The 12,994-nt window shown below is 38.2% G+C and overlaps 1 protein-coding gene across 1 annotated transcript in view; it reads right to left on the bottom strand.

The window, feature by feature from the left end:
• The window catches only part of FARS2 (phenylalanyl-tRNA synthetase 2, mitochondrial), a 188,861-nt gene extending 177,478 nt beyond the window's left edge, over nucleotides 1-11,383 (bottom strand). The window contains exons 1-2 of the mRNA XM_086469294.1: nucleotides 10,764-11,383; nucleotides 1,991-2,150 (exon numbers count right to left, since the gene is read on the bottom strand). Coding sequence (XP_086325420.1) covers nucleotides 1,991-2,150; nucleotides 10,764-11,381 — 778 coding nt within the window. The 5' untranslated portion in view covers nucleotides 11,382-11,383. The remainder of the gene's footprint in view (nucleotides 1-1,990; nucleotides 2,151-10,763) is intronic.
• Between the last annotated feature and the right edge of the window lie 1,611 nt (nucleotides 11,384-12,994).

Genomic DNA, 12,994 nt, shown 5'->3' with positions numbered 1-12,994 from the left:
AAAATTTAAGGTAGCTGAGACACAAAAGAATTCAAAAATATTGTGTAGAGAGTAAAATGAAAATTAAAAGATGGCAGCTGTCAAAAGACAAATTTAATTATGCGTGCCCCAAGTCACTTGCACCGCACCCATCTCATACGTCTAGTGCCTAGCATGAAGTTCGCTTCTTTGAATATTACCTTCCACTCTGTATTGACAGCTTACAAGATCAAGAAGGTGAAGGGGAGAGAACATCACATTTCCATGACAGGGGTGGGGGGAAGATTTATTTAAATCACTATCTCTATCTTGTCTTTCTATTTCAGGAAAAATATTGGGGGTAGAGAAATAGAAAATCACTACAGTAAGGCAACAGCACCTACTTCCAGTCTGTAGGTTTACAATAATTTACAAATTTTTTTTTAATGTCTTTCTAGCTACTGTGTGGACTGTAGAACTGGTAATAGCCAACATACTGAAGCTTAAAGTGCAGCATCTGTCAACAGTTAAGAGAAGGATGTCACTGCAGTCTCAGATATCACTGAGGAGCAACTCCTAGAAATTGCTCACTTTAAACAACATCCTCAGCATCTGAGGTTGATCAAAAAATCCCATTCTTAGTATTATTCACTTTGATCCTAATTTTGTGTGTTTCAAGAGGCCACTGTTAAGTAATATACAACTACAAGAAAAACTGAACTCGGGAACTTAAAATTTTTGTCCAGGTGGGATAGAAAAAAAAATGGTAAGTTTTGCTTGCTGTAAATTCAGTTTGAGAATTTCAGACAAATATTCAAGCAGTCATATATAGGACTTGCTATCGTTATCAATCCACACTTGGCATTACTGCTCTAAATTCAGTGGCATCTTAAAAGAGCTTTGAAAGTAGCCAGCATACCCTGTGCATACTAATACTGTCCAGTATTTCCTCAACAGAAAAATGAATTGGTTCAGAAAAGAGGCCTCCTTGCCAGGAAACAGCATTAACATAGCAATTTTAACACAGGCCATTTATAAATTCAACTCCTGAAACCAAAGGCTGGTATTTCCAAGGAGAGGACATTTCATTCATATACACAGACATTCATTACTTTTCCTCATTCCACACTAAGTACCTAACAACAATTACTTTTCAGCGTGGTGCAAGCTTAGCAAACACCGTACCTCCCTTCAGCTGCAAGGTTTAATTTATTTGCATGAGGAAAACTCACAGCACTTTGAGCGTGTCTGCAGCAAAGCAGCACATGCACATACATACCGCTTCTCCTGCCAAGCTCCACACTGCTGGTTTGAGGTGCGATCATTGCCCTGCACTGTCCCCAGTGGCACCTAGCTCTGACGCAGCCCCAGGTGTGATGCTGCAGCCACGCTCTGTCCCTCCAGGGACACAGGATGCCCACAAGAACGAAGTGGAGCTGGTCCCACAGAGCTTTGAGCTGATGCCATCCTCCTCACAGGACCCACACTGACAGGAACACTGCATCCACTCTAAAAGGTGGTTTCTGCCAGAGGAGCGCCCATAGCTGGGTCTGGCGCACATCCTTACCTGTATTCATGCCCACTATGTTACCCTGACACATTGTATACCAAAAACTCCTCACAAACGCCCAAGGATTCACCAGCATTTAGGAAAACCACAAGAAGAGTGCGTGGCCTGTTGGGTTGTGCTCAATAATTTTATAAGGTGTGGATATAATAGTGTTAAAGAACAGTAACAGATAAAATATAGATTACAGCTGAAAGGTCAATCAATAGCCAGTTACTCTGACATTAAAAGACACTGGGATGGAACTCTGACCAAATTTAAGACAAAAATGCAATAGTAAAGAATATGAATGAGGATGACTAAAATGACTTTAACTCTCATTAGAAAAAGCCCACATGTTTGTTTCAGTATCCCAGCTGTCACCATCACCCCTAAGCCTCTCGTTTTTATTATGCAGCGAAGTGTTTCTCAAAAGTCCGACAGCCATCGGGAAAACAGTCCAGGAAAAAAGGTGCAAGAACCTACCTTCACCAAAGATGTGAGCCATGAGCTTTGTGAGCACTTGCTTCAGGTTGAACTCCACCAGCCTCACTGCCTCCGTGGTGTGACACTCTTGCTTGTGTGCAGAGCGATGACCTTGCTCAAACAACTGTAAGCCTTCATCATCTTTAACACTGGAGAACAACTAGAATGAAACCACAAAAACACCAGTGTGTTTTGCATCAGTGACTTTCTAAACAAAAAAACAGAGAATGAAGTTTTATTGTTTTAAGTGGGAATCTTACCTGCTCAGTCTACAGGATGAAAAAACAAGTGTAGACTGATTTTATACAAATTCTGTTCACTAAATACAGACATAAATCATTACAAGAACAGAAATATTCAAACAATAATATTTGCTTCATTTCTGTACCATATCTTCAAATAATAAGGTTAGCTACAGGAAAATAATAATTTATAAAGGAAACATTTTTTTTCTGATCCTGTTACTTTGAAAGTTACCATGCAGAATAAAGTGCAGTATATGTAAATTATACCGCCAAAACTGCAATATACAATGGCATTTATCACAGCTTCAACTTTTTTTAGTAATTGAATGATGTAAAAGAAATAACAAAAACCCAGTGCTATTTAAAAGCTGTAATCAAATGAGCTTTAAAAAAAAGCAGCCCTACAACCTGGCAGTTTTACGATACCTTAAGCTGCTTATATTTGATTCATCTTGGGTACAGTTTATTCATTTAAGGACTATCATTTCCCTGCGTTTTCCCACACACGGCACCCTTCTGTGTACAGGAATTTTGTCTATGGTGCATTTAAGGATTCACAGTCTTGGTCTGGAGTTTCCAGGTAAAGTAAAAAGCACAGGAGCAGGTTGTATTTGGGATGTGACAGACTTGTTCTTCATGCAGAGGCCACTTCACCACATCTGCTGCAAGATGAAGATTTCCATTTCCTGTACATGTCCTTACATTCCTGGTCAGGCAGTCCCAGACAGATATATACCAGCAAATTACATCCCCTCAGAGACCAATAAAACACTCTCACTAAGCCACATTGTTGGGGCTCTGTGTCTTGGGGTGACAAGCAGGTAGTTTTACACTCTAAAGAGGTTTTTTGTTGAAAATCCTTACAGGTGTACAAAACCCTACCCTACACTAGAAAATGTAGTGCCCTTTCCTACCCCTTCTCCTCCCCACTCCCATTGTCAACTAAACACACACAGAGGAGAAAAAACACGCATTGAGATTTCCCTGACATTAAGCCTCCCAGCATAACTAGCTCTCACTCAGGACATGCCAGGAATAGTGTGTAACCTTAACAACTCACAGATGCCCACAGAAGTTGTTTTAATCGCAGTTTGACACCTTCAGTGCACTAAATGCTCTTTAAAAAGTTCAAGTGAACGTCTGGTAGCCTACAAATGCTGGGTACAATTAATTAAGACTAGCTTCTAGCCACGTTTCATACAGACGCAACGCACACAGAAGGACTCTGAGTTTAGATAGAACGCAGACTAGCAGCAAAACGGATTGAGAGAATAAAAAAAAAAATCCCATCAGTATCCCACTTTGTATTGCTAGTCAGAAGGAGATTTGGCTGGCAGATTGAGAAAATACCTTAAATTAAACTCCTTAGTGCACTGCAGAAAAATATAAGATAAAAAAGGAAAAAGAAATACTGAATAAAACGATTATCCATCACTCTTACAAAAATGCCTTTACTAACCAAATGGCAGCAGCTTGACAAAACTAGGTATTACACTTAAATAACAGATTCTTTATTCAAGTGCTCACCTGAAAGATCAAATCGCCTTCTTCCTACTGGCATTATTTCAGCACTGCCTGGAAGAAGCAGAAGATACCCACCCTATAACTAATCTACTGTTAGCAGGGCAGATCAGTCATCCAGCACATGGTTTTCGGAGTCAGGGGTATTCCCAGAGGCCAGCATTATTCTAGGGAGGTTCATCATCTTAGGCTCACTGAGTGGGTGCCGAATGGACAGACGGAGGCTCCCTCACACAGTAACCTGGAGAAGCAAAATTAGGTTCCTGCTCTGAACTACCCTCTACAAGCAGCCTTTTTTTCTTTCTGTTGTCTGAAGAGGCTACCCTCTGTAGGCCAGAAACACCCTTCAGGCTAGAGATTTTACCCCTTTAGACTAGAAATACTGTATTTACACATTAGAAGACGTACTTGTTATTTTGCCCATCAGCAGTATTTTAGGACATAAAACTCTTCCTTTTCCCCTTCATTTCTCCCCTCACCCCCCAGCTTAACACCGGTTCCTCAGTCTGCTACAAGGAACAGTCTGAACAGCGTCTTTAAAACACAGCATTTGTATCGACAAGTACACAGAAGTACTTTTCCTTATGACTGTGTTATTTCTGAAATGTTGATATTGCAAGTACTGTCTCAAGCAAAATTCTACTTTAGTAGATTATATCAGATGTGGCAATAAAATATGTGTAAGAACCATTAAAGTAAACACATTTAGTCATACCTCAGCCCTCTAATCTGCTAGCCTCTTCATATGGACAAACCAGCCATACACAGCATCTACTTCTCCACGCCAGGACAAGTGCCCATGCAGTGGTGCACTGAGCTAGGCTAGGAGGTGGATCTGGGTGAGGAGTAACCCAGGAGAAGACAAGAAACTGAGGGACATTAAAATGGTCAAATTTGTCTCAATAATTAATCAATTACCAGCATACTGGCAGCACCCAGAGACATGCTGGCCTGTGGGACGGGGCCAGGCCACTTTAGGCACCTACGCCGGTTCACACAGGCTGTGACAGCACAGCCTTGGGGGAGTCCCCAAGAGACATGTAGCGGCAGGAGAACAGCCCCCCTTACAGTTAGGCACCAAGGGGCACCTTGGCATTCTCCATAGAGGCTTCAAGAGCTCCTACCAACTGCAGCACAGCTGTGGACGGGGTTATACCGAGAAAAAGACGTCTTACCGTTTTATTAATATCTATTCCCTTCTTTCCATTTACTGACATTACTATGTCAATATGAGCAGCTTTAAACTGATACACCAATTTCACTATTACAATGATTGAACTGTGCTAAGTATATGTCTCAGATTAGCAACACTTCAACATTTCTATATACATAAAGCCAGGAAAGTCAAAGCTTGAATAAAATGAAGAATCACCTACAGTTGCTCCTTTTTGACGTCAACTCTTCTCAAGCACATATCTGAGCAAATGGAGAAAAAAAATAATCTAGCCATCTTGCATAAAACACTGATGCATCCAAGATGACAATTTCATGTACATTTACTCCTTCAGTGCAGACCAAAATAAAATGCATTATTTTATTGTATTGAATATGATCAGTCACTACCACTACCAGAAAAGAAATTTCCTGTAGCCATAAATCGAGCACTTATGTGTCTGCCTAGTGTGAAGTTTTTTGTTTAAGTGAAGGCATACAACACATTAAATATTGTGTCAACATGCAGAAGTCAAAAAAATTAATAATTACCCACCCATGTGGCATGAAATTTACTCACAATTTAGCTCATAATAAGTAAAGTCAAACTGGTAACATGTAATGGCCAGAAGACACTGGGTTTTAATTTGACAAACACAAAGGGAGTTATGCTCCTTTAAAAGCACTTCACAGTGTTCCTCATCCTGGCACAGAGGGCAGAAGTCACAAGTATAATTTCAATGAAGACCCCAACATCTCCTCAGTCACTTGACAGACTCACATCATTTCTTATCCATATGTTTAGGACTCAGTCCAAGATCAACCGTCTCTTTACACGATGGCATTCATAGTAGGTTACAGATCAGAAACTTCTGTAACTACATCCTGTCTTTCCATGACAGAGATGGCACAAGCATTGATCCCTGTAGGGAGATACATGGTAGATGTCCATTCTAAGTAGAAAAAAAATTCCAAAAAACTATTTCATCATTTGCTACCTCCAGAAGAAAGCCGCATGGATCTCCACTTCAATACTATTATCTGAAAGCATCCAGGAAATCCCAGATTTCCTCTGACTCACACATGCTATTACAGGATAGGAGATAAATGCCCTGTCAGAGGGACTAACACACTAATCCATGACTCTCCATGTCCATCTCATATTGCTAGAGTCACTGACTCCTCCTCATACAAGCCTTAAATCCTCACTGGCTGATGCACTGAAGAGCATCACCCAAATCGGAAGAATTACACAGAAAAGATTTCCAGAGGCTGATTTCAGGGCCTTGTATCCCCCCTGGATAAGCCTCTCCCTATCCTCAAGTTGCAGAGGGCTAAGAAGAGTACCTTTCCTAGGCCACCGAAACCTTTTTTAATATTTTTCCTTCCTTAAAATCCTTATGATATTTTCCTATCATAATAGCTAAACATTGCTATTATGACTCCCAGTTACATGCACAAATACTCTCACATGTACTGTAAATGCTCCAAATCATAACAGGCTGATCCCTGGAATACTATAAATTTAAGTTCCTTTACATGTGAGGATTAAACAAGTGACTGGAGACAGGAAGGAGCTTTCCTTTGATACAATGTCAAGAACAGAAGCACAATTTCCAAAGCTGCAGGAAAATATGGGATTTTGGAGAAGTCAAACCTAACGACGCTAGTCTTTGAAGTGAAAACCTAGGATGGCACTCACTGATTTAAAAAAGTGTAAACAAAGATGTATTAGGTGTACACACCTACCCCAAAGCATACAGAAAAGGATAAAAGCAACTTTTTAATTTTTTTAACAGTACACAAGAAATATGGCCAAGTCACACAAGTATGAAAAGATGAGGAACGGAGTATGTATTTATATGAATAAGACAAAAATCTATACTTCTATTACCTAGAACAAGTGACTTTATATTTCAGGATATAAACAGCACAAAGTTACAAAACCAAAATTTTTTGCAATTCTATATACTGCTTTGGAGGTAGAGTCCTTATTTTTAACTGGAATATTTACAGTTTTCCATCATATCCTAACAAAAAAGTTGCCATTTCCACCAAAAACATTTCAATGGAGAATAAAGATGTACCCCTACTACTTCTCCACAGTTTTCCTGTTTACAGTTTTCAGATGTTAGCACAAACAAGCCCAATGAGAGCATCATTTCTTCATCTGAACAATCTGGTATTGGCCTCCACTGGAACAAGGTTACTAAATTAGAAGAACAATTCCTATGTTTTCATATCTGTTCCCCTTAAAATTTATGTATAATTCAGTACAAACTATAAAATACCTTATGAAGTCTCCTTCCAATGTGTAAATATTATTTGCTGCCAACTGAAAAATGTTCTGCAACTGCCATTTGGTTTATATTGGTTCCCTCTGCCGGCTAAAATGCAGAGTGTAATTTGGTTGTGGGTTTTCTTTTTTCTCTTCTCCATGAACAGAGGTAAGTAAAGAACTCCAAAGACCATGACATACATAAAAGAAATAATTTATTTTATAATCAACCCAGGAAAGTTTGCCAGTTCAAACCTGACTGCAGCAGTATCAATATTGCCAAAGGATTAAAAAAAGAAAAAAGAAGCCATACACTATAGAAGGAAGAAAACCTCTATGCCCTTTAGAAGGAAGAGACCTGCTGGCATTCTGGAGGAAGAGAATACAAAAGAAATACCACTTAGGGGTACTATTTAAGAAGAACAGTTCATTTTATGTCCAGAATTTGGAAAATTTGAGAAGCTATTTTGGCACTCGTTTTAACTATTTCTATTAGTTTCTAACTCTTCTTTATATTACATTCAGGTAATAGCTACCTAAAAATATTTTTGAATACATTGAAAACATGTCTAAATAGATTCTCAGATGTTTTTTCATAGCAGTCCAAGGACATTTTTAAAAAGTTTATGGGAAATTTCAGCATGCAGTATTCTAACTTTTAGCAATGAGTCAGTTTGGAAAATGGGAATTTCTTTAGTACTTTAATATCTACACTCACACAAAGCTGCAGAAAAGCATCAGTTACCTGTCCACCTTTGAATCATAGATTACTTTTCTCTTATAAAAAAAACAACCAACCATCACGAAAAACAGCATAGCCAAAGCAGCAAATAGCTTGCAAGTATCTCAGAGTAAAAAAACTGTAAAATTGCCAAACTATGATTTGTTTTTCCAGCTCTTAGTTTCAATGCATTGATTTTAACTTTCATAAGAATAATTATAGTATGTGTTTCAGTCACAGGGCAGAAGTTTTAACCTAGTCTTGACTACAGAATTTGACACTTGTAAAGGAGAGACACTTTTCTACATCTTCTACATCTTTATCCTACCTAAAATTTCAGCTGAGGATGAACTGACCTTTTTTGCCTCCTCTCAAAATGAGATGAGATGTCAAATTCCTCTAAAGTCAAGTTCCTATAAAATCACTCTAGGTTTTGTTCTCATCCCCCCCACCCGGTTCTGTAGTCACTTTCACCGACAAAACAATGAATGATAAATGTATAAATCAAAAGAACAAGGCAGTGTAGTACACTTACTACAGCATACAAAATTATTGTACTGGCCATAAGATGAAATGTACCCAGGGCTTGTAGCTAAGAGCTAACAGTTTTTCCTTTAATTCCAAAGATTCTTATCCTCAATACTGTGCAAATTTCCTCTAGTCAGAAATTGCAGTCTGAATAAATGAAAAGTTTGAGATGAAGATAACAGGCCCTGACATTCACACATTTCTGCTCAGTGGGTTACAAAAACATCGGTACAAACAAACGAATATAAAACCACAAAAATATTTCTCTCATGTAGTATTACCTCCATTTAGTCTTTGTTCCACTCAGTTCCTTCTGGCATTATTTAAATTTGGGTTATTTTGAAAAGGCAACCAGAATATAAAACACAGAAACAGTCCCCAGTGAAATTTCAGAATTACACATTCAATTTTTTCCATAAGGCTGTTATGATGATGACTAAGTTCCACATATTGCAAGACTATCAGTATTTAATCTGCAGCTGAAGCAAAAAAAGGATGCCTTAGATCATGCTCAGGTTTAGAATTTATGCATGTTGCCCAATAAACAATACTTTACACATCGTACACCATACCGCTATTCTTTCTTCTTCAGTATAAAATGTCAACTGGACTTTCATTCTTTAGAGAGACAGATACATTTTCCATCACACAGCTAACTACAAATTCATCGACTATTAACATTCTCCTATAACATATCAATCATTTTCTTGGGGAAAAATAAAGAAAAAGAAACAAGCAATCTACAATGCAATGAATCAGATTGTTACACATCGTATATTTCTAGATAGATGGCAGTGAACATTTCTTTAACTTTTTCCCAGTTACTAAAATCCTATTATTACTATTTTTCCTATTATTAAATTCATAAAGAAAGAAGTATTCTGTCATTAGTTCCAAAATTTCTTAAGGGGCATATCCATTAATAATATTTTCAATAATTAGATCAATCACACTAAAGTTTGCAGAAATTCCATCCTGCAAGAGTGTCGATGTTGTAATTTTGTGGCAGATAAAATCTTTCCACCTGAATGTCTGAACTCTTGCTCAAGTAAAAATTGTCATGAACATAAAACATTAAGAAATGGCATTTTCTTAACGTAGTATTGTATATTTTTCTCGTGCATATACCCTGACTGTATTCATAAACAGGCCTATGGGAAGAGAACAGCAAACAGAGAAGATTGGCTAAATCTGCAAGGATTTCCATTTCCTGGTTACCAAAGAATCAACTGCAAGCTGTATTCAACACCACGTAGCTCACAGGACATCTGCAGAGGCAGGTATGTTTCTGAGGTGGAAGAAGCAGTGGCCCCATAGGGTAGGAAACACCAGCGCAGACAACATGAACCCTTTCCACCAGTGAGAAAAGCAGTACTCTGTGAATACCCTGGTTTTCCCTTAGGCATCCAAACCCATCAGGCTTCCCTGCCAAGCTCTTTTCACCCATTGACAATCACATTAAGAACTGTCTACATCTCAGTATTATTAGAATAAGCTAGTTTTCATTATAGAAATGTGAATTTGGCAGTATTGCTATAAGCATACACAAATCATACAAATCAATTACTACTTGGAAAACAAATTAGCTTATATTTACCACTGATCAATGATAGAGCAGAATACTGTATGACAGCCGCATTTGCGGAACATGCAAGCTGTGCCAACAAAATATATAAACTCAAGATTCTTAGACATATACCTAGAGCTCTTTAGGTGATGCCTCTGGACTCTGATGAGTTTACTGTGTATGTGTAACACCCCCATAACCATCAGCTGCAACAGATGAATCCTTCAATGCAGCTTTAGGATGAGATGACGAATGAAACAATTCATTAAAAGAGACATTCATTTACAGAAGGTTAGAGCTATTAAAAGAATAATAAAAGAATAAAAACTGCGCTCGGGATGTAGCTGCATCAACTCACATCCATAAGCCCTTCAAATATTAATATGACAAAGTTTTTGGTAAAGTGACTTCCCAAGAAAAGACTTGTGATAGAACTAGAATTGCATCATGCGGATCATTAGCTGAACAAGCTGTTTCCTTTCAGATAATCTTTTCTTTTGCTAGCTTTCAAGAGTATTGTCTTTCCATTTTTTCCACATTTTTCTGAGGAAGTTTATAGTTGTTTTCAAATTCAACATTTTCCACCTGTTTTTCCCCAAATTCAAAGTATTACTACATGATTAATCACTTGATCTTTATCAATTTACAGCATAACACATGTGTTGCTGTAACATGTTCACAGGCATGCACTTTGCTTACAGTAAATACAAGTTCATGCAACTTATCCAAAATCTCTTTCACCCCAACTAGAGAATTCCTACCTCATGACAGGAGAAGAGGCGAACTCCTTCCATCTGATGGAAGACTGGGTAGTGGGTGTTATCAATTGTATCACGGCGGTAGACATCTCCCACTGCCAGAAAGGCATCTAGGCCGGAGTGTATCAAGTCCCACTGATGAGCTGATGTATGTGCTCTTAGCATGTGATCACGATTCAAGTAATAGTTATCCTCTTTCCTTCTGCTGGCATGGTTTTGTGGGATAAGCAAACTATCAAAATTCTGCTGTACTGTAACCACTGGAGAAAGACTGTCATAGACAGAAAAGAGTGGATTCCCACGGCGTCCTATATATTGTTTGTAAAAGTGGTCCTTCACCTGCTCCTTGATTAGCCACAAAGGGTGATGCTGTTTGTTGTGCAAGTTCTTCCCTACCTTGGAAAGAATTTTCTCTGTGACATTGCTGTAGTCATCTTGAGGGTAAGCTTTACCAAGCAGTCCCACAGTGTTTGAGCAGGGTATGTTGGCAGCAAAATCTGAAGGTACAGACTCGGATGAAGAACACCTTGAATAGGTGGCAATTCCTTTTACCTTTATTTTTGGTGATAAAGCTGTTTTAGAATACTTAGCTACTCTCATGAATTTCCAGAGCATTGCCATTGCAAACTCTTTTATGATCTAGAGAAAGAAAGAAAAAAAATTTTAAAAATTCAGTTATGAACTGCAATCTTGCTGCCGGAATTGCTAGTATCTCAGTGATAAGTGAAATCCAAATGTCGCTTGATTAATATGAGAAAGTTCCCATTATAAGCCACTATTTTGACTTCAGAGAAAGGAAAATACCCTTGTAATCTAATTTCAGCTAGGATATCTTATTCATATATACCAGTCTTCTGCATTACTGCATCAGTATTGACTCTAGACCCAGCCTTAACCCATTGCAGATACTGCTACTCTTTACAGCTGAATAAACATCAGGCCTTCTTTGAAACATTATTTTTTATCCAGTTAAAATATGAGGCAATAACTGAATACTACTTATGAGAAACTCAAAAATTTAACAAAGCACTTTGGCAGTCAGGGACTTGCTTATAATAAAATCTCAAGCATTAACTTATTGTTATATCATCTTCCCCCATTAGCAGAAGCTACAGAAGACATTCCACATCAACCAGATGCACATGGCGCACACTATACAACTATCGCTAATTCTTACTTAATGCCAAACAAAACCAGTTTAACCTTTCAAACCACTGAAGCACTGTGAAAAAACAGATGGCCAGACCACAAGTCATATATGTATATAAACAGCATATTATGCGCACATATGAGTATTGCACAAGAGCAAATAAAGGCTCCACATAGTCAGAACCAATGCTAGTATTTTAGGGTGAGCACAAAACCCCTTTTCCATATATTCCCATAATGGCTATTTTCACAGCTTACACTGCTGTACCAGGCAGGGAAGTTTGCCAAGTATCAGGAAGGTGAATAAAGCGATAAGATTCTGAAAGATGTCTGAACTGAACAACTCATTTCCTATCAAAGGGCCATCTTTCCACGTCCACTCTGTTTACAAACAAGCTTTGTGCTTCATGTGCACAGCTGCATTACTCTGTAGAGTTCAAAGAGGTAATTCCAAGAAAAAAAGTTTTGAGGATCACGAGCCCTTCAGTCACTCCAAATGCATAAGCCCATTCTGAGATGCAAAACCTATAGTTTTGCATCTTGAAAATCTATAGTTGGCCTTCACAAATATTACCACAGGGTCCAGTTAAATAATTAAGCATTACAATCTGCTTATTATGGAATGGTAAAACAGAGGCATCTGAAGTTAAAGTGACTTGTGATAGGCATCTCCTCCAAACTGGTTTGTATTTCTCTATGAACTGAGAAATCCAGGGCCACAGGTTTCCTGGATGAAAGAATTTCCTGTGGAAGTCTTCTTGAAGAAATGGGGAAAAAAAGGACATAAGCAATGAATAGATCACACTCTTCAAGGGACAGCTTTACACAAGGATTACAGTATCTGGCTAGCTTTCCACAGGAACATAGGAGAAACAAGTGTAAAAAAAGAACAAACAAGCTAAGATTATTTTTCTCTTAAGCTCCAAAAATATATATGCAAATAGAATAGACACATTCTAGAACACACAGTGCACAAAAAACAGATCTGTAAAAAACAACGGGTATGTTTATATTTGTCTTCCTTTCTTCTGGCTTATACCTGGATGCTCTTTATAGGTCTGTTTCCCGAAGTAATTGTATCTCAA

This window comes from Leptosomus discolor, chromosome 8, assembly GCF_034619465.1.
Source record: "Leptosomus discolor isolate bLepDis1 chromosome 8, bLepDis1.hap2, whole genome shotgun sequence".
NCBI lineage: Eukaryota > Metazoa > Chordata > Aves > Leptosomiformes > Leptosomidae > Leptosomus > Leptosomus discolor.
This window is presented reverse-complemented; position numbering and strand designations above follow the sequence as displayed.